This window comes from Panicum virgatum, chromosome 8K (genome assembly GCF_016808335.1).
Source record: "Panicum virgatum strain AP13 chromosome 8K, P.virgatum_v5, whole genome shotgun sequence".
Lineage (NCBI taxonomy): Eukaryota > Viridiplantae > Streptophyta > Magnoliopsida > Poales > Poaceae > Panicum > Panicum virgatum.
In genome coordinates, this window is record NC_053143.1 from 54443544 (window position 1) to 54463675 (window position 20132).

At 44.5% G+C, this 20132-nt stretch overlaps 1 protein-coding gene across 1 annotated transcript; it reads left to right on the plus strand.

Annotated features, from left to right (window-relative positions):
* The first annotated feature begins 6029 nt into the window (after nt 1-6029).
* Nucleotides 6030-7622, plus strand: LOC120645981 (UPF0481 protein At3g47200-like). The gene has a single exon (XM_039922682.1). It carries the CDS (start codon nt 6030-6032, stop codon nt 7620-7622), a length of 1593 nt encoding a protein of 530 aa, XP_039778616.1.
* The last annotated feature ends 12510 nt before the right edge of the window (nt 7623-20132 follow it).

Here is a 20132-nt window from a genome sequence, read left to right on the forward strand (position 1 = left end):
AGGCAGTCATTTTTTATTAACCGATGCGGTTAAAAAAGCCACCTCGCAAAACCTATTAACAAAGGCGGTTTCCCTTAAAATGCCCGCCTCGATTAATAAAGATTAACCGAGGCGGTCATCCTAACGTAACCGCCTCGGTAAATCGGGCCCAGCCCGCTAGCCCAAAAAGTCCAATTACGAGCGCATATATATATAACACTTAGGATTTCTCACACCCCCGTCTCATTCCTCACTCCTCTCCCTATCTCGCCTCATTAGCCCCCCTACCATACTCCTCCCCGGCTCTCCCTCCCTCACTCCTCGGCGGCCGAGCCGCGGTGAGCAAGCGGCGGCCGCGGCGGCGCTCGGGGCCAGCGCGAGGAGTCCCAAGGAGCGGCGACGGTGCAAGCGGGCACAAGGTGCAGCGACGGCGGCGAGGCCTACAGCAGGGTGGAGCGGGCGGCGGCGGCGCGGCCTGCAGCGCCGGCGGCGGGGCCGGATCCAGCAGGACGTGACCGGATCTGGTGAGGCTCAGCGGCGGCAGGCAACCTCCTCCCCGCAGTACATCGCCTCGGGATGCGGCGGGACACGGCAGCGGTGATGGGACGCGGCGCCGATGGCGGGATCCAGCAGTGGGACGCGGCGGCGGCGACAGCACGCGGCACCAGCGGCGGGATCCGGCATTGAGACTTGGTGCCGGCGGCGGATGAGCTTGGTGGGCCCTCGATGGGATCGGCGGGCTTTTGCTTTTTTTAATAAATTTTTTTATTCGATTAACCGAGGTGGTTGCATTATAAAAAACCACCTCGGTTAAACCATTAATCGAGGTGGTTGCAAAAACCGCCTCGGTTATTGCTTTTGGACCGCCTTGGTTAAAATTTCTGTAGTAGTGGCTTCATCCTCTTTTGAAAGCACCTTGAGAGGACGTATCAATTGGTTGTGTTGTTCTCCGAGCTTGGGAATTTGGTTGTACCGACGGTTACTCTTTTTCTGATAAGACTTTGTGATGGAGCGGTTGTAGTCCGACAGGGGTTCTTTCTCCCTTGGTTGGCACATGATGCCAAGAAAGAACTTCTTCCTGGCTGGATCCACTGGTTGCTTCGGCTCAAGCTTCCTTGGCGCGAAGTGATCAGTAACCTCCTTTCTCAGATGCGCTTTCAATTCCTTGTTAGTCATTTCGTATGCTAACTTCATAGGTGGAGCCTTCTCTTTCTTCTTAGCTTGATTCTTCTTCACCTTAGGAGGTGGTGGTGATGGGATCCAAGCCTTTGCTTTCTTCTTCTCCTTAGGAGGCGATGGACTAATGCTGGGATCCCTTGGAGTGGCCAGTGATAGCGGATCGCTACTAGGATCCCTTTGTGGGGCAGGTGACGGCGGTTCCATACTGGGGTCCCTTTGTGCGGCCGGTGACCTCTGAGCAAATGCTACGGAATATGTGGTTCCTTACGAAAATCTTATGTAGCGCTTGTTCCAACAGATTCAAGTGTGGAGGGCCTGTCCTAGTTCCTCTTCTCCGTCGCCTCCAGGGATCTCGAGGTTGAGGTCTTCCCCTCCTTTCTCGACTCGGTCAACCATGACTCTAGCATATCCTTCAGGAATTGGCATACCATGAATTGTTTCGCCTTGGACAGGTACTTCAGCAATACCGTGCGCGACTAAATTGAGCTTTTTCCTATGCTGATAAAGAAGCTCGCAGCGGGTCCTCACGGTAATGTCGTCCATGAGGTAACGTTGTGGGTCGTCCACAACCATTTCGGTTCATTCTCCGGCTGGGTGCTTCGTGGAATCGACGCTGCTACGACGTTGAGAGCCGGGGCTGCTCTCCAAATGAGCAGCTGATCTGGCTTATAGTTGTTGTTGTTGGCTAGCTACCATTGTACATTCAATCGAAGCTACCCGTTCTTCGAGGACACACATCTTCTCTTCTTGTTCAGCCTTCCTTCTGGATCGGCCTCAGACACATCCTGTGTGTTCCAGTGTCCCAAGAACGTACGTTAGCTCGTCTTTCTCTCTGTCAGGCTTGAAACTACCTTCGGACACGGCCTTCAGTGCCACATCGAGCCTGTCGGCCGCTTCTCTTATGGCGTCACTAGTCACAAACGAGCCATCATCTTCCATGTTCAATGTGCCTCCATGAGCATAGAAGAAATACTTTGCTAACAATGTCCAGCTGAAAGTTACCGGTACCATTCATCTTGCAATGAGGTCTTTTTCCATCTTCTGACATTTCGGAATCACCAACGAATAACCTCCTTGCCCAAGATGATGGAAGTGCTTCTTTTTGCTCGCATTCTCTTTGTTCTGTCTTGTTTGCTCTCCGCTATCCTCCGACAACTTGTACTGCACAAATGCATCCAAAAAAGACGTTTCTTCTTGAAGATTTGCTCAAAGTCTGCCGTGAGGCTCCTTTTGACGTAGTCTTTGTTCAAATTTTTCTTGAATGTCCGTAAAGAAATAGACATCTTCTTCGTGACCCAAGTCTTGAAGACTTCTTTATCCTATGGAAAACTGAGCTTCCTCTGGAAATCCAGGTCCTAGGATTTAATTTAGACACTAGCTAGCCCACATGGGGTTCGGAATATAACAACGAGATAGCAAATTTGTGCACAGATTCCGAGTGAAAAGGTCTAAACATACTGTTATGTCTCAGCTTAATGATCATCTGATACTCACCAAAACTACCAAGTCTTATTTCTCTTGCCGTATTTTGCGTCTAAAGAAGTTATGGGGTGGAGAAGATTTTATTTGGCACTTCATGGGTGATCCGGGCTAATTCTCCGTAGTGTTGACCTAACAGTATTTGATATAGGAGCCATCGATGAGGCGGACTTTTTTATGTTAAGATCAATATTTGTAATAAAAATAATGGGTTCAATGGTCGCTGTTTGTAGTATATGGTAATGTCAGATGCCAGCCATATGCACAGTTGAGTAATATTCCGCGTGATAGGGATCAATGTACCAACGGAAAAAAAAAGGGTAAAATCAGAACCTCGAGAAACGTGTATGCTTGACCTGGGGGAAAGCAAGCCCACGTGCACACATGACCCCATCATTCGCTCCCTCACGTATATTCATCCAACAATTAATTCTCTCACATATCTTTGAGATTATCTCTCAGTTATCTTTTTTTTTGCGAAGGATCTTTCAGTTATCCATTAGTTTCATTCATGAATTATACTAAGAAAACCAGCTTACGTGACTTGGTTGCAGTGGCATCGTATCAGTTGGCTTAGATGGTAAAGAAACTTTTTTATCTAGGTTTATGGGTGGCGGTCTAGTCTACGGATTGACAGTGTTATTGATAGCGTCTTGGTTCATCGCTACTTTGTTGTTTTTTTTATAAGATGTGTGCATCCTAGCAGTAATGTAGAGGTTGGGAATGTTCAAGGAGTTTGTATCAACTCAATGTAAAAACCTTGAATTAAATTAATTTTTCCTTATAAAAAAAGGATTCTTTCACCAATCCGCAGTACATCGAAACGCTGATTCCAAATTGAGTGGCCCTGAGAAGCCATGTGTGTGCCCGGACCTGCACGCAATTGCTGTGATCTGAGATTGTCATCGCTTCACTCTGTTCTGGCAGCCTCTAGTGTGACCTCAGCAACATTCCGTATGGAAGTTGTATTACGCGATCGTCTCTTGCTTCTGTGGTTGGCAATGGGGAAATTCGTGTGATCTCGCTCAGCTGGGGGGGGGGGGGGGGGGGGGGGTGCGGCGGCGGGGGCGCTGTCTGAGCAGCCGGTGCGGTGGGGAATGAAGCATTCAAGTGCTTCCTGCGTTGTACGCTTTGGTTAACCTCGCTCGTCAACAAAGGTGTTGTGTTCACCGTTCTTGATCTTAATTGCATTGAATTATTACCTCAGTTGTAGATCTAATGACTGCATATTTATACCTCAAGAGATCGGGGGCTAGTTCCGCACCCAACATGCATACACCAACTCTGTACGACACTAGAGCTTTGGATACCTTTTTTGTTTTTTTTTTTGCCAAACTGTCGTGCGTGCATAAGTGGTTATTAGAGCAGGAGTGCACGAGGTCTGCGTTGTTTGTTTATATTTTCTTTTTGTTGCCCATTGGACTCTCTTCTGCATTTTAATATAATAGTCAACTCTGTTATTACATGCAGTTTGTTTCAAGAAAGTTATTAGATAGAACCATAGTCCGCTCCGCCCTCGTCGACATCGAAGAGCTCGAAGAGATTTATTTGCCAGCACAAAAGTAGCGCCGGAAACAGCACCACCCTCCAGACAGCAGCACACGCATCCACGCCAAAGCAGCGGAGGAGAGAACTCCTCGTCGCTGGCCAGACCGCCACCGCCGCCGAGGAGCAAAAGATCACATGCTGCGAGGTTCGTGGTCTATCTTCTTGTGATGGGGATGGATCTGTGCTCCCCTGGGGCTGCTTGTTCCTCGTCGGTGACTCCGTCGCCGCCGGCGGATCTCTTTCTAGGCTGCCGTCTCTGCCTGGGAGCGGCAGCGCTAGCTTCCCCTCTAGCTGCCTGGCTTTGCCGGGACTGGAGGGCTCTGCTTTGTTTTCTCCGACGGGTGGATTGCCGATTTTCGTTCAGTGCTTTAAATCCGTCTTGGTTGGAGCTCTGAGACGGTGGCTCTTGCGGCTTCTTCAAGAGTTGAGGTCTTCCGACGGAGGAGAGGAAGCTCCAGGCTTTGGGTCCGCTCGTGCTTCACGGTCGGGCGGAACGAACGCGAGGTGGAAGATGAACAGGGCTCCGAGGGACCTTCTTGTAATTTTTTTTATTGCCGGGGTCTTGTTTGTAAGAGGGGGAGGTACTGTGCTCCTTTTTAATATACGTCTTCTCTTTCGCAAAAAAAAAAGAGATAGAACCATATACTTGTTTCTTTCAAAAAAAATAAAAGATACAACTATACATTGTTAGTATCTCGAGGAACAATACTGAGGCACGTGACCAACCTGGACATTACTGCACTTGAGTGGTTAATATATGGAACTGCACATGGTTCTTTCAAAAAAGTAAGATGGAGATGTACATGCATGGTTGTTTTTTTTCTCAAGGAACACTGCCATAGGCACATGCCCCACCTCAACATTGTCATTGAAAAGTATGAAGGTTTTGTTGGATCCCAGATTTGCGAATTGCATGGGGCGAGAGGCAAGAAAATTTGTACATGCATGGGATTATAGCAGCATTCTAGAATTCAAGGTCTCCTTCCATGCTTTGATTGTACTACGCCAAAATCATCAGGTAGTGTATCTTTAGAGTTTAGTGAGGTTATCTGCAGCTTACAAATTTAAGCTAGCATAGGGATAAAAGACCGTTCAATTGCTATAAAATGCTACCGAAAATTCTCAGGACCTCATCAGCTGTCTCTTACACAGGCCCTGTTTGGTTCTCTGCACTAGTGAGTACTAGCAAACTTTGACCGCTAATTACGGTATTAAATAAAGTCAGTTTACAAAACTAACTCCAGAACCCTTGCGCTAGAAATCCTGAAGAATCTAATGAGGCCTTTGACCGTGTGATTAGAGGATGGTTTATGTAGCATCACTGTAGCCAATCATCAATTAATTACCATTATTAGATTCGTCTCGAAAAGTTATACCCATCCCTAAAAAGGTTTTGCAAATAGACTTCATTTAGCACTTCATGCATGCGAGATTTTTTTTTTCGGCTTATGTGCACTAGGAAAACCAAAAAGGCCACAGACTCCCGTCACTCTGGTCTAAGAAACAAACGCCAAAATAATGATACCCACATGACAACTTGGGAGTGAATAGAGAGAAAATGTCTTGAACATGATCAGTTAGTCTTTGCATGTTCTATAAGAGAGGAGCATCAACAAGGAAGGTCGTGCTTCTTCTGCTTCGCTGTAAGTAGTCTTCCTTTTCTCAATCTTCTCTTCTCTCTTCGGTTTCTTCCGCGAACCATTGGTTAATTTGTGTCTTTCTCTCATCCAGTAAGTCTTGATACATATATGCTACCTCTAGTAGTTTCTTTGTGATCTGTTTCTAGCTCTCCTTTTCCACTCTATCTTGAAGTATTGCTCATTTTTCGCAGAAAATAATTTAAGATGGCCAATTATTGGAGCACAGAACCAGCTGCATCATGGGCACCTTGTGACTTGGAGGTGGCTGATTGGACCGTGAGAGGAGAACCAGTTGCTGGAGTTTGGGCTCCTCCTGGCCTCCCTGTGGAGTATGTCTCCACCCACATGTTTGGTACCGGCCTCCAAGCATACGTGCCTGAATCTGGGGGAGGGCAGCAGCAGCTGGTTGAGCACTATGCAGCAGCCACACAGCATGATCCAATTGAAAAGGAAGCACGAGAATCGTTTGAGGTTGTTTTGCACAGTATGGAAATGGAGATCAACAACAATCCTATTCATGTGTTCGAGGACGTAGCAAGCGAGTTTGAGGCTGACATCGACATGATGAAAGTGAAGATTCATAGGTACCCTCCAAGCATCCGAGATCTCGGAGACTCGTATACCATGCCGAGGATTGTGGCCATCGGCCCTTACCACCATGGCCAAGAGCAGCTCAAGAAAGCGGAGCAGGCTAAGCATGTGGCTGCGTACCACTGTATCAGAGAATCCGGCTGCTCAGTGCGGGAAATGTATGATGCGGTCGTCACCGTCGCGGATGATGCCCGCCGCCTCTACGACAAGGATGTGATGGCCGGTATTGGCTATGACGACTTCCGACACATGATGTTCTTTGATGCTTGCTTCTTGGTGCAGTACATGGTCTGGTATGCGGATGACTCCGGGGAGATGGTAGATCCGTCATTGAACAGTTTCTTTTACTCTAACAGCAAAGGCATCAGTCACGACGTCTTGCTGCTTCAGAACCAGCTCCCATGGCGGGTAGTAGAAACCATCATGAAGTTCAAGCCGCTGGACTTAAAGGAGTTTGTTGCTCCTTGGAGAGACATTCTGCAAGACCGTGTTGCTGTCCAAGAAAAGTCTTTCGACTTGGATGATAGTTACGAACCACCACATCTCCTTGGCCTCCTCCGTCGCTACATTGTAGGAAGTACAGACATCACTGATCTGCCCACTGTAGGTAAGATCGAGTCGGTATCATATTCTGTTAGTGCCATCAAGCTTGCCGAAATCGGCATAACGCTCACTGCCAACAAAGCAACAGAGCTCATTAACATGGGCCTACACAAGAAAGGGATCTTCTTCGCCGAGCTCTCACTAGTGCCGCTGTCTCTGGACAGTGCGCGTGCAAACTGGCTCGTCAACATGGCCGCCCTAGAGCTATGCATGACCCCAAGTTTTCTAGATGCCAAAGATGAAGACTCCGTTGTCTGCTCATACCTCCTTCTGCTCTCCATGTTGGTGCATAGGGTGGAGGACGTGCACGAGCTGCGAACAAAGGGTATCCTGCAAGGAGGAACAGGGCTGACCGACAAGGAGGCACTCGAGTTCTTCAAGAGCCTTCATGGCCTGCCCCTTGGATCCTACTATGCGTTCATCATGGTAGAGATTGAGAGTTACAGGGTTAGCAGGCGGATCCGGACTAAGGTGCATTCATTTATTCACAAGAAGAAGAATACCATCTTTAGGATCTTATCCATCATTGTTGCAATTGTCGGTATCTTTGGTACACTTGTTGGTATCTTAGTAAAACTCAAGTCTCTTAAGGCCAGCCGTTGATAAATATACCCATGATGTGAGATGTTCTGTATCTGTGCTTTAAGGTTGCCTGGATGTATGATGTATCTGAATGCTGTTTTGCAGTAAAATGTTGGCTCCATCATCCTAATCTTCTCCTTCTCGAGCTAGTGCGTTGTATCAGTATCTATTGTCTACTTATCTGTCGGATGCCGTGGAATCTGCAGGCTGCATGCTAGCTGTCTGCCAAGATTAAAGAAAATTGGCAATTAATTATTAGTGTGGGTGGTACATTAGTTGTACCCTGACCCACGTTTACTGATTCAGATGGAACTCTGTGTCTTTGAGTGGTTGGTTGTGGCTGGTTACACCCCCAGTTTAGATGCACATGGGGGGTAAGAATCGGGATGATCCATGATTGTCTGCTCCTTGACCTCAAGAACTGGAGAGAACCTAGGAGGGGCACAAGCTGTCGTTGAGCAAGAAGGCCAACCTTCAGTTAATTACTTGTCTAAATTCAAATACTCCCTCCAGTGAACAAAACATGGTGGTTTGAACAAAGCTTCCGATTCAGTTCTTGGACAGAAGCTTATTGTCTTGGATGAGAGCTATACATGCCACCGCATCTCCTTGTTGGCCTTCTCCGGTTCTACATCTTAGCAAAAAGGAACACCAAGCAGCTGCACACTGGAATCAAACTCGACTCGATATCAGTTTCTGTAAGTGCCATCGAGCTTGCCGAGATTGGCATCACACTCACTGCAGCCAAGCAGGGCTGTCCCGGTAGAAACCGGGGCATCTAAAGTGGGCCCTACTTGATTAGCAAAATAAAATATAAAATTAACAAATGCAGTATAACATATTACATAGCAACGGAAAACATCAGGAGTCATATCTATTTAATCTTGATTGCATAATCTTATTTGAATAACATAATTCTTTTCATGTTTCTTGAAACAAAATTTTCAATGATAGACTCTTAATCAATCTTTTCCGGCATGTCACTCTCAAGTGCTATCATAGCTCCTTTATGCGATTGAGTTAAATCTTCTATTATATTCTTTGGTTTTTTCTACGCTTTTGACAACCCGAATTATATTTTCTAGATTGATTTGTAGAATACATGGTTTTGATCTTGAACAATAAACGCCTAGATCAACTGGTGCACACATATACAAAACATCAATCAATTATGATATCATCAATTATCAATCGATCATCATTGGTCAAGTAAATAAAAAGAATTACCTTGACTTGTAGCAGTAACTAGCGGAAATATTAAGGGTCACACGTGTGGCTAGCAGTCAAATCATCACACACAGCGGAACAATTTTTTTGTTCCGAAACATTTTTGTTTTTGTTGTTGGAACAACTGAAAATTGTTCTGGAACAAATTTTACCGGATTACACATGTGAACCTGTTTGTTGGGCCGATTTAGACCCAAAACAGAGAATCTGGAGGGGGCGCGCTTCTACAATATCTTGGATGGCAGTCACGCGCGTGGTACCTAACAGCGCGCAAATATTAGGAATCACACAAAGCTCAATATCTATTTTTTTGTTCCGGAATAATTTTTTTGTTGTTGTTGGAATCGTGCAACAAATAAAAATTGTTTCGGAACAGACTGAATTACATATGTGAACTTGTTTGTTGGACCCAAAACATAGAATCCGATGTGGGGAAGAGCTTGTGCGACTGATTGGCAGGTGGTAACCCGCGTTACCCCCGACGCCCCCCTAACAGCGCCCGTAAGTAGCACTTACTTATCTTGAAGACGAGGCGTCATCGCGCTGCGGTATCTTGAAGACGAGGCGTCATCGCGCTGCGGCCACGGGAGACAAACTGAGTTCTCGTAGCCCAACCTGCAACCAGGAAATAACAGCGGCTTTTTTATTTTTATATTTTTTAAAAACGTTTTTTTATAGAAATATATTTTTGGTTTCACAATTTACAGTTTTATACCCCTACCGCCCGGCAGGGGGCGGCACGGACCTATATATAAATAAATATAATTTTTTTTGCGCGGAGGCCCCTAGCGGGAGCCTGCCGCCCGGCAGCCGGGCGGCAGGTACCCGCCGCTCGGTGGCGGGGCGTTAGGGCAGCAGCCGCCCGGCAGGGGGGCGGCAGGCTCCCCCCCCAAATATAAAAGGCTGAGCCCTTTCTCTCGCACCCTCATTTCCTGTCCACGAGATCCAGAGAGCGAAGAGGGAGAGAGGAGGGGTGAGGGAGGTAATTCCACCGGTGAAGCCCTACCGGATTTTGAATCCGAACCGCAGGTAACTAATATTTCTCAACTATTATAGACTTGTTTCTAAAATAATTATGAATTAGAATAGATTTAGTTTTTGGATAGTGAAATATAGAATAGTAAACTTAGAATGACACTACCTTATTGCTATTGCAGCATAAGGCAATGGCTGCCTCCAATTCTGTTGGATTTTCATGGACCGAAGAAAAATCTAGTATAATTCTTGAGATCATGACACATCTTGTAATCAGTAAGAAGTTGGATCCATTAGCGGATGGTACGATAGAGATGGTGTTGTCCAAATTAGTAGAGTTTAAAGATTTCACATTGTTTCGAGATATTACAACGCAAGATGTAAAGGGATACCTGCTAGAATGCCGTAAGATGTATATGAGGGTATGTGAACTAGCTAATCATCCTAATGTTATTGGTTTCGTACAAAGTACTTCTACGATATGGATGCGGTCAGAGGTGTTTGAGATGCACATTAATGTAACTACCATTCGGATCTAATATCTATAGTCAATTGTAATCCATATTCCGTAAATTTTAAAATTATTGTGTAATTATATGCAAGGATTACCCCAAGGACACGGAGGTGATTAACAAATCAATACCAAATTTTTGTAAAATGGTATGTATCTTCGGTGGACTCATGCCGCAAACAAGACGAAGGAGGCGTGTAATATCTTCGGGTGATAGTACTTGGCCTCCGCAATCACATAGAACCGGAGGTTCTTCAAGTCAAACTGCACCACCTCCAGCACCAAGTTCTGTTAACTGGCATGACGACCTAGATGACTTCATGCCCCCCAAACCATGACCTCCAAGACCTGATATTCCTCCCCCTGTACATGAAAGTAGAACCATAAAAGAGAGAAAGAGAAAGTCAAGAGGTTCACCAAGTCAAACTGCACCACCTCCAGCACCAAGTTCTATTAACTGGGATGACGACCTAGATGACTTTATGCCCCCCCGAACTATGGCCTCCAAGAAATGACATGATGTGTATCATATGGTGTTATGATGTTGATCGGTCTAGATTGTGAAGTAAATTGTGACGGGGCGGCAGGCCTCCTCTACCTTTAATTGCAATATTTATATGTTTGCTATGTTTGATTGCAATGATTATATTTTTTTGTGAACCTTGAACCTCGTGTGGCTCTATGACTCGGTCAAGTAGAGCTGGCGTTCAGAATTGTTTGATTTATTTAATTGATGCTTGTGCTAAATGTGGTCACAAACCATGTGTCCAAGCATTTGGGGCTGACCAATTTGATACAATAAACGAAATTTAAATTGAACATTAAACAAGATACCACATAAGATATTACATTTAAGGTTTCATTCATTACAACCAAATTCTATAGAAATACGCACTGCCAACTAATTAAACAAGATATTTAGGCATACTACATATACAATATACTTAATTTCGTACAAACAAATACATTGGAAGGTGTGTCGTGCACAACTACATGCGGCGAATTCTTGTAGGTGGAGCCGACCCATCCGTTGGATTCCTGGAAGGTCCAGCCTTGGCAGCAGCAGTGGGTACTGAAAGCTGTGGGCACTTCTTGTAAGTGTGACCGTCCGCTCCACACAAGTTGCAACGTTTTTTCTTCATTCCAGCCTCGGACTCGTCCATTCCGTTCCGGATACGACGTGTCTGCCGTCGGGCTATGCCCCTCTTCGTAGCTAGATCAGGGATGAGCATTGGATGGGGATTTTTTTGAGTGAATGGGTCTAGAATACCGATGCCGTATATCTCATGACACCAAGTCTGTGCTGCGGCTTCTTTTGTGAAATATTGAGAAACATATGACGCAGCATCTAACCTAGATACAGAACAAGCCGCGATGACATGGGAGCATGGTAAGTGATGCACCTTTGGGTTCTGGCATCGGCAGAACACCCTCCCGTTAATGGTTATCAAGACTGAGTGAAATCGAGCCTTTTCAATTTTTTTCTCCATGTACTCATTGACCCTTCTGCAAAAACGCACTTCTGGATCATGAAATAAGGAAGCGGCTGATGCGTACCGCTCCCTAAAATACCTTATACATCCATACATGATGAACTCAAAAATGCCAACAACAGGAAATCCACGAACACGACACATTACCATATTGTAACACTCAGCATGGTTGGTCGTCTCGATTCCGTAACGCCTCCCATCTGTGTCATACAGAAGTGACCACTTCTCTTTAGGCGCACCATCAATCCACTGTGAAAATGGCTTAGCATGTCCAACTACTGAATCTGTAGAACGTCTCCTGCTGGATGATGAGGCCTGGCTCTTAAGCAATTCGGCGCTCATATCATCAATTATACCCCACAAAGCATCGAACTTCCTCTACTGATTCTGAGCGCACAATCGCTTGAACAAATTAATCAGATCATTGTTCCTGAACCGCTCATAAAAATTAGCAGCCATATGCCTCACACACCACCTACTGACAACAGCTGGCCATATAGGAGGTGAAAATGGACTACCTTCTTGTAGTACCTTATAGCTGCAAGGAGACCTGCATGTCTATCACTGATAAGGCAAACATTAGGCCTTCCAACAACAACATGATTCTTCAGACGTTCAAGAAACAAGTACCAGCTTTCTGTATTCTCATTCTCAACAAAGGCAAAGGCGATGGGAACTATCTGCTTGTTGCAATCAATTTCGATTGCCGTCAATATTGTTCCCTTATATTTCCCTGTCAGGAAAGTGCCGTCAATACACAGAACAGGAAGGCAGTAAATGAATGCCCTCACACTTGCTCCAATGCAGAAGAAAACTCGCAGCAGAATGCTTGGCCCCCCTGACAAGCTCGGTACACTGTATGCATCAAAAACACTTCTAGGATTTCTGTGCACAATTGCTTCAAGCATACGAGGTAGGTTGTCATATGATGTTTTATAAGTGCCAAACCTCATCTCAAATACTTTTTTTGTTTAGCACGCCAAGCCTTTGCATAGCTGATCACATACTGGAAATTATGTTCAATGTCCATAATTATCAATGCAGGCTCGTAATCCATTTTGTCAAGAATCACCTCATACATCTTCTTAGCAACGAAAGTTGATGTGATATTACGATAATGTCCCACAACACATGTCAATCTACAAGTATGTGGTGTAACAATTGAACATTCCCAGTGTGTCTTGAACTTTCCCTTGTAGGCATGCACTCGCCATGTACAGTCTCTATCTGCACACCTCACCTCGTATTCTTTGCTGCTAGACTTCAGTACTCTGAATTCCTTCCTCAGAGATACAACCCAGAGCTTCACAGCATCCTTCACATCCTCAATGGTACGATACTTTTCCCCTTGTACAACCTCATTCACTCTGTATTCAAACTCCGAACTCCTAATATCTTGTACCACTGGATTCCCAAAACCCTCTTCACGCCATTCACCTAGCACTGGGAAGCGCTCATCGTCCTCATCGTCCGATGAGTCCCCACATTGCTCCATTATTCGCGCATCCTGGTCTTCTTTCTCCATGTCCTCCACAATTCCAGGTATTCGCTCGCCTTCATCTGCTAAACCTTGTGGTTCTGGTTCTGCTTCTGGAGCTTGCACATTCTCTTCTTCTTTATCCTCTTCCATCTCTTCATTCCAGTCAGATGTTGTGTGTGTTGACCCTTCACCAAAATCACCGCCCTTCTGGTGAATTTGAATTACCATTACGAGAGGCCACCCACTTTCAAGAGCTGCGTGCATATAATGTTCCCATTCTTCCGTACTACTTATAGGCGTCAACTCCCAGAAATCCCCATTAGTTTCCCAGGAAGTCAAGGTATGAACCATAAGCAAATGGGTCTTTGGATTCACATTGAACTTCCTATGAAGACATTTTCGTATGAACTCAAAACTCCTCTCTAGGGTTTATCTAGACTGCACTGTCTTCTTTCCAATGCTGATAGATTTACTTCATAGGAATCATGAGTAATTCTATAGAAGTCACAGTAATGAACTTGAAACGCCACCTTGCTCGACATATCAGACCATCCAAAGACTTTATTTTAATTAATCCAATATCTAGAAACATGATATGGCTTCAATTATAACCACTAATCCGAACCCTAAGTGCTTGCAATAATAAAAAATACTAATCATAGAATTAAACATACAAAAAAATTTCAATGAGAAAGTTGAGAAATATTGGTTACCTGCGGTTCGGATCCAAAATCCGGCAGGACTTCGCCGATGGAATTACCTCCCTCACCCCTCCTCTCTTCCTCTCCCCTCTCTGGATCTCGTGGGCAGGAAATGAGAGTGCGAGGGAAGGGGCTCAGCTTTTATATTTGGGGGAAGCCTGCCGCCCCTCCACCGGGCGGCAGGTGATTGCCGCCCGGCAGGGGGGCGGCAGGCTCCCGACATTGGCCTCAGCGCAAAAAAAATTTATATTTATTTACATGTAGGTCTCTGCCGCCCCCTGCCGGACGATAGGGTATAAAACTGTAAAATATGAAACCGAAAATATATTTCTGTAAAAAAAACATTTTAAAAAAATATAAAAATAAAAAAGCCGCGGAAATAACATGGGCCAATTTCAATAGGCCTAATGGGTGTTGATCTGGAATTTGGGGCCCCTGGAAATTGTTAGCCTGTTCAGCCGAACCGGCCGCACGCCGACGGGCCTCAGCCAAGGACACCATAGAGCTCATTCACATGGGCATCAGGATGTAACTTTTGACCGTTTGATTGTATCTTCTACCTTTTGGGCCCGGCTCACACTACGTGAAAAAATGCCAATAGTGACATGCAACAACTGTCAATATACAATAGTGACAGGCATCACGCCCACAACTGGGAGGCATCAGTAATAACTTGTGAAAGGTGACGGGTCAATACCCATCACAAATGACTAATTAATAGTAGTGATGTGCAACACTTACCATCCATCACCACAGTTTGTCACTAATACTAGTAGTGACAGGCACTCATATAGTCAATAGTGATATATAGGTTTTATTCTTATCCCGGCACTAACCAAGCCTCTCTAAATTTCTATATATTAAAGCCCCAGGCGAGGGGCAAGGCCATGCAGGCTATGACATCAAAATGTGACCGTTCGATGATCATCTTGTGGTCTGAGGTGCTCTGTCTTTCCTCCGCAGTGCAAAGCAACACGTGTTTGATTTTGTTTGGTCAGAAGGTTCCAGGGCCTCATGTCATGCCTGTGTCGGTGGCTTTTGCCCTTCCGCAGGTGGATAAGACTCGATTTTCATCTGCCATTCGATAGCGACTTGTTGGTTGTGTCAGCTTAAATCAATTTTAAGAATAATTCTTTGTTTTTAGATTACACAGTGTAACTCAGACACTTAGAAATGTACACGGGTTTCTACCAAAATATCAGCTCACTTATTTTAACAATAATTCTCACTCAGTATTTTCAAACAAGGTCTTAGTTCTGCCCGCTTAATGTACTCATACTTCAAGTATTCTTTCTTCACCACACCCTAGGAAATCTGTAACACCTCTAGTGTTTAGATGATTTTTAAATCCCTCAACAAGTTTAGCAAACTCAAAGTGAATCAAATTCAGTCAAATTTTGGTTTAGCTCAGTCTGACCGGTCCGACCGGTCAGACCGGTTGAGCGGCCCAACGTGCAGTGCACGGATCGCGGCCTGCCATGCGTCATCGGCGAGCATGCCCACGTGTCGGCCATCCTCGGCGTCAATGCCGCCGTCGCCTCGCTGTACTCCACGGCCTTATCCTCTTATGGTATCCCAATCCATTTTGGTTTCCTCACCTTGCTTCTTCTTTCTTCTTTCTCAAGCAGAGCAGAACGAGCTCAAGCTCGAGCTCGCCCCCCCCCCCCCCCGCCTCCTTCTCCAATATTCCTCACCCAAGCCACCAGGTTCAATTCCTCGCACAGGTAACAGCCCCACGAGCTCCTCTATCGAACCCCCAACCTAGCCGGCTGAGTCCTTCCCCGGAGTAGCTTTTCCGGCGACCCAGAACCGTCTGTGAACAGTAACTCCGCCCCTCACCATCAAACTACTACCTCCGGCCCTTCTCCATCCAACTTAGGTATAAAAATCGATTCCCCCAAACTCACTGATGCTTGTGCTCTCCACATTCCATCGTGTTCCACGAGTTTCCATGCTCGTTCGTGGCACCGTCGCCGTCGTCGTAGCCATGCTGCTGCTCACTGCGGGCAGTGCCCGCGCAGCCCTGTGCCACATTTCCGAGCGCGCCGGCACCTCCCGGCTGCGCTAGTCGCTGCGCCACTCTGCCCCGCCGCCGGCCGGCCTTGCCGCCGGCGAGAGCTGCACGCCGCGCCGCCGGTCATGGCCCTGTTGTCCATGGTTGCAGTTAGGACCGATCTGACTGGTTTTAACAACCCGTCTGACTGGTGGGGACCTTTTTTTTATTTGACAAAATTTGTAGGTTGCTTAACAAATTAAAGAAAAATCTTAAAAATACAAAATCAGTTTTGTTTGAATGCTTAGATCTAGATCTATAGAGGAAAAATAATTATTCCTGTGAAATACCCTTTTTGCCCCTGCTAAAATTTAAGTTGTGTTTAGACTTAATTAATTAGTGTATGCAAATCTGATAGTCCAAAAGTATTGCAATTTATGCAGTAGCTCATTTTCGGAATGTGTAGTTTACTGTAAAATCTACATGTTCTGAGAACATCATTTAGTGTGTTAGTCCATTAATCCATGCACCAGTGTATTTCGTAGTTAGTAAATAATTGTGGATTAGAGATATGCTTTTGCATTGACCGGCATTTCATTCACATACATGTAGAATCCGTAGCCGGAGACGTCACTCATACATTGGTAGTGAAGCTAGGAGCTAGCGGAGCAGGCCCAGGAAGGAATTCGTGAAGACCCGGCCCAAGGCCGAAAATAATACTAACCCTACTCAGCAAAAAGACAAGCCCCGAAGCATAACCCGGTATTTTAAATTATAAATTATTATTTATCTACATATTTGTGCATTAAGTTCCTAGGCGTTGAATGAAACTTTAGTTGCATGATCCCTAGGTTTCCTCATTCTTATACTAGTATGTGTAAATCGTTAGTACTGCCATGCTTAATAGGACTCGGTAGAAAACGAGTGATTTTCTGTCACTCGCGAGACATAAGATGTCTTATATCTTGATACATGAGTTATTGGAATAAAGATGTGATGAATGAAAAATTGGAGACCGGGTGGAGATGAGTTTGATTGAGGATATGAAAAGAATGGGAAGTAAGCCTCCGCCTGGATCGATTAATGCCCGTTCATTGTTGGTAGTGCTGATCGATGATTGAATAGTACTAACCACATGCTGGAAGTAGGAGGTAGTCGAAACCGGTAAGCTCAGTACCATATGTGCACCGGTAGACGGACTTGATACTGTCTTCACCAGTGGAGCTAGTATAGAAACTCATGGCTGGCCCTTCGTTGGTATCGGTGGGGCTAGCAGTCCCGGGTCGCAGGGCAGTTCGGCTATTCGGTGTGCATATGTGAAGGGTTGGCGTGTATAGTCCGATGGGGCATATACATGCCGTGTTGGTTAGGTTCACCTTGCAATGTTAAATCGGATCGAGTCGCGGTGACTCGCAGTTATGAGAGCCTTGATCTCTTTGTCACATCGTAGTAAGAACTTGGACTGAGAATGGAATGGCGAGGTTGGATTGTGATATTACCAAAGGATTACTCTAATCTACCATGTGTGCTCCAGACATTCAGGCAAAACTAGTTGGTACAGTTTATACTAAACCTGAGCTAAATATTGAAAGTAAGGATCCACTATTATTAGTAGCTTTTTCAGCAAAATAAACTCCAGAGCCAAAAAGCTTTGTATGTCTAGCTAGTGGGCTAAGTATATCCCTAGTCGGGTAAGTCTTGCTGAGTATAAGTATACTCAGAGTTTGTTGTTATATTGTTTTCAGGTAGCTGCTGCTGGTTGAGGCTAACTAGGATTCTTATCTGTAGGCTAGATGTGAAGTCCTCACGTCTCCGTAGTTACTGCCTTATTGTATTTGTTTTTCTCTTAAAACTGTCCTCATGTTAGATTTCCTTCCGCTGCTATCAACTCTTTTGTAATTTCTAATTTTTAAAGATGTTTTGTAAATATTTCATGTTGTACTTTATTTTTGTAAAAGTGTATAATGCTGGTACTATCTGCGCTCGTTGTTATGTGAGACTACTGGTGATGTTTCGATCGGACCGTGGGTTGGAAACAGGCTATCAAGTTATGTTTAATTAAACTATTGTGCCTGATGTGTTCAAATGACGGCCATTACGCTTAATTAGCCGATTTAACTTGACGGTTCTGTCACAAAATCAGACCAAAAGAAAAGGTAAGCTCAAATCTCATGGTCATCCTACGCCTGATTGATAGCCCAAATGCAGCGCAGCTGCACATCATATATGAGTTATGTGGACTCTATAAACCTGTCCAAATGTTACCATGTGCCGAATATGCCAGAATCCAATAATATGTTAATCACTTATCTATTGGATCACTTTCAATTTACATATCTTGCTGTGGCCTTAAGTCGTAATGTTATATTTCTAACACTTGAACCACCAAAGGATAGTTCCTTGGAATTCAACCAAATGGAACATGCCAAAGGCAAATTCAATTAAGCTATTCATCGTATCAAAAGAGTTAAGTAGGTATATATATATATATCACTACAATAGAAATATGAATTCTTATTTGCAAATTCAAAATTAAGCTATTCATCATATAAAAAGAAAAATACTTATTAAACTGGACTTCAGTTTCAGCTGAAACCAAAAAACCAAGGCCCATCACACACGACCAAGGCCTACCACGCTCGGCTACGATGGGCTGAAGCCGAACCCAGCTAGCTAGCATAGCCGTCACTCTCCTCCGCAGCCTCCCTCTCTCCTCGGTTTTATTCATTTTTCTAGTAGCCTTTGTAGGACGAACCACATCACAACATGTTGGACCTGATAAGGATAAAATTTAGTTTCCTCTTAGGTTTTGATCATAATTTCTCCTTGTGATTTGATTATATTGTTCTATTGAAATACATCTTTGTCTTCAGGCACCTGATATAATCCTCTAAAAAAATGCTATTGAGGAATTGAAACAAGAGTTTACTCCTCACATAATGTAGGTCAGTTTCTTTACCGAAAACTGAGAATGAGCTGGAATTGTAAGAGCTAGAATTATCAAGCTCACTAGATTAGAGTAGATTAGCCGACAATGCTCATACATAGTTGATTGCAATTGAACATGTGAGACCAGCAGTCCAGTTGACATACCTAAATGACAGTGCAGTTTTTTTTTTATAACAAATGACAGTGCAGTTGGCATAACTAAATGACGGAGCAGCACGCAATGCGCATGACCTAAATGACGGAGCACTACCATGCTCATACATGCAGTTTCCTCATGGTAAACACTTTCGTCTAATTAAGCTGGATCACACAGTAATAATTGAGTATTTTCCAACAAAGTTGAGCTGATATGGACTTGGATATTAGTTACAAGAAAGCCATGTGCTGTGCCTAGCCTTTTCAGTGTAATATAATTAAGAAACTTTGCATCTTTAATTCTTTATACATGTTGTGCCTCTACACCTTTACATCGTATCGTGGAATTTAATAATAATGCATCCACGCTTTTGCCCATGGCACCACGCTAGCTTTCTAGATTGTATCTGAAATATCAAATTTAAATTCATGTGCATGCAGACGTGCTGGCCGCTGGACCATCTAGCTAGAAATCAGTTCAGTGTGACGTTGGGGCAAATATAGGAGAAATTTACATGCATGCGCCCCTTTGGATCGGAAGTGATATAATTTCTCTTGCGTCTGGCCAATTAACACCTGTAAAGAATTTTATTGTTTTCAAAATTACACACCAAATTTCTATACCTACATACAATGCATTGGTCAGGAACCGGAAGCTAAGATTCAAAGAAGCAGTTTCCTCAAGCTAAGACAACTGTGAATTTGAGTAAGGGTGACTCCAGGGGACGGTGAAGATGTAATTCAAACTTTCTCGTATCAGACGATCGATGTGGGTGAAGATATGTTGGTTTCAGTTAACTTCCTAAGCTAGTATCTGAGACGTGCGCCATGCACTTTCATGAAGATCTGGAAATGATCACTAGTAGCTTTTAAAAAAAAGAAACGCAATGATCACTAGTTGTGAGTGAGAGCCTGATTTCACAGCTTATTTTACGAATGGCTGATGTAATAATTTTTTCATTGTTTAGGATCTTCTCAGATAGCCAAATGCTTTACATTATGAATTAGACAATTCCAATTGTTATTTGCTAAGTGGTTATTGTTGTTAATTTTGATGCTGGAGGAGT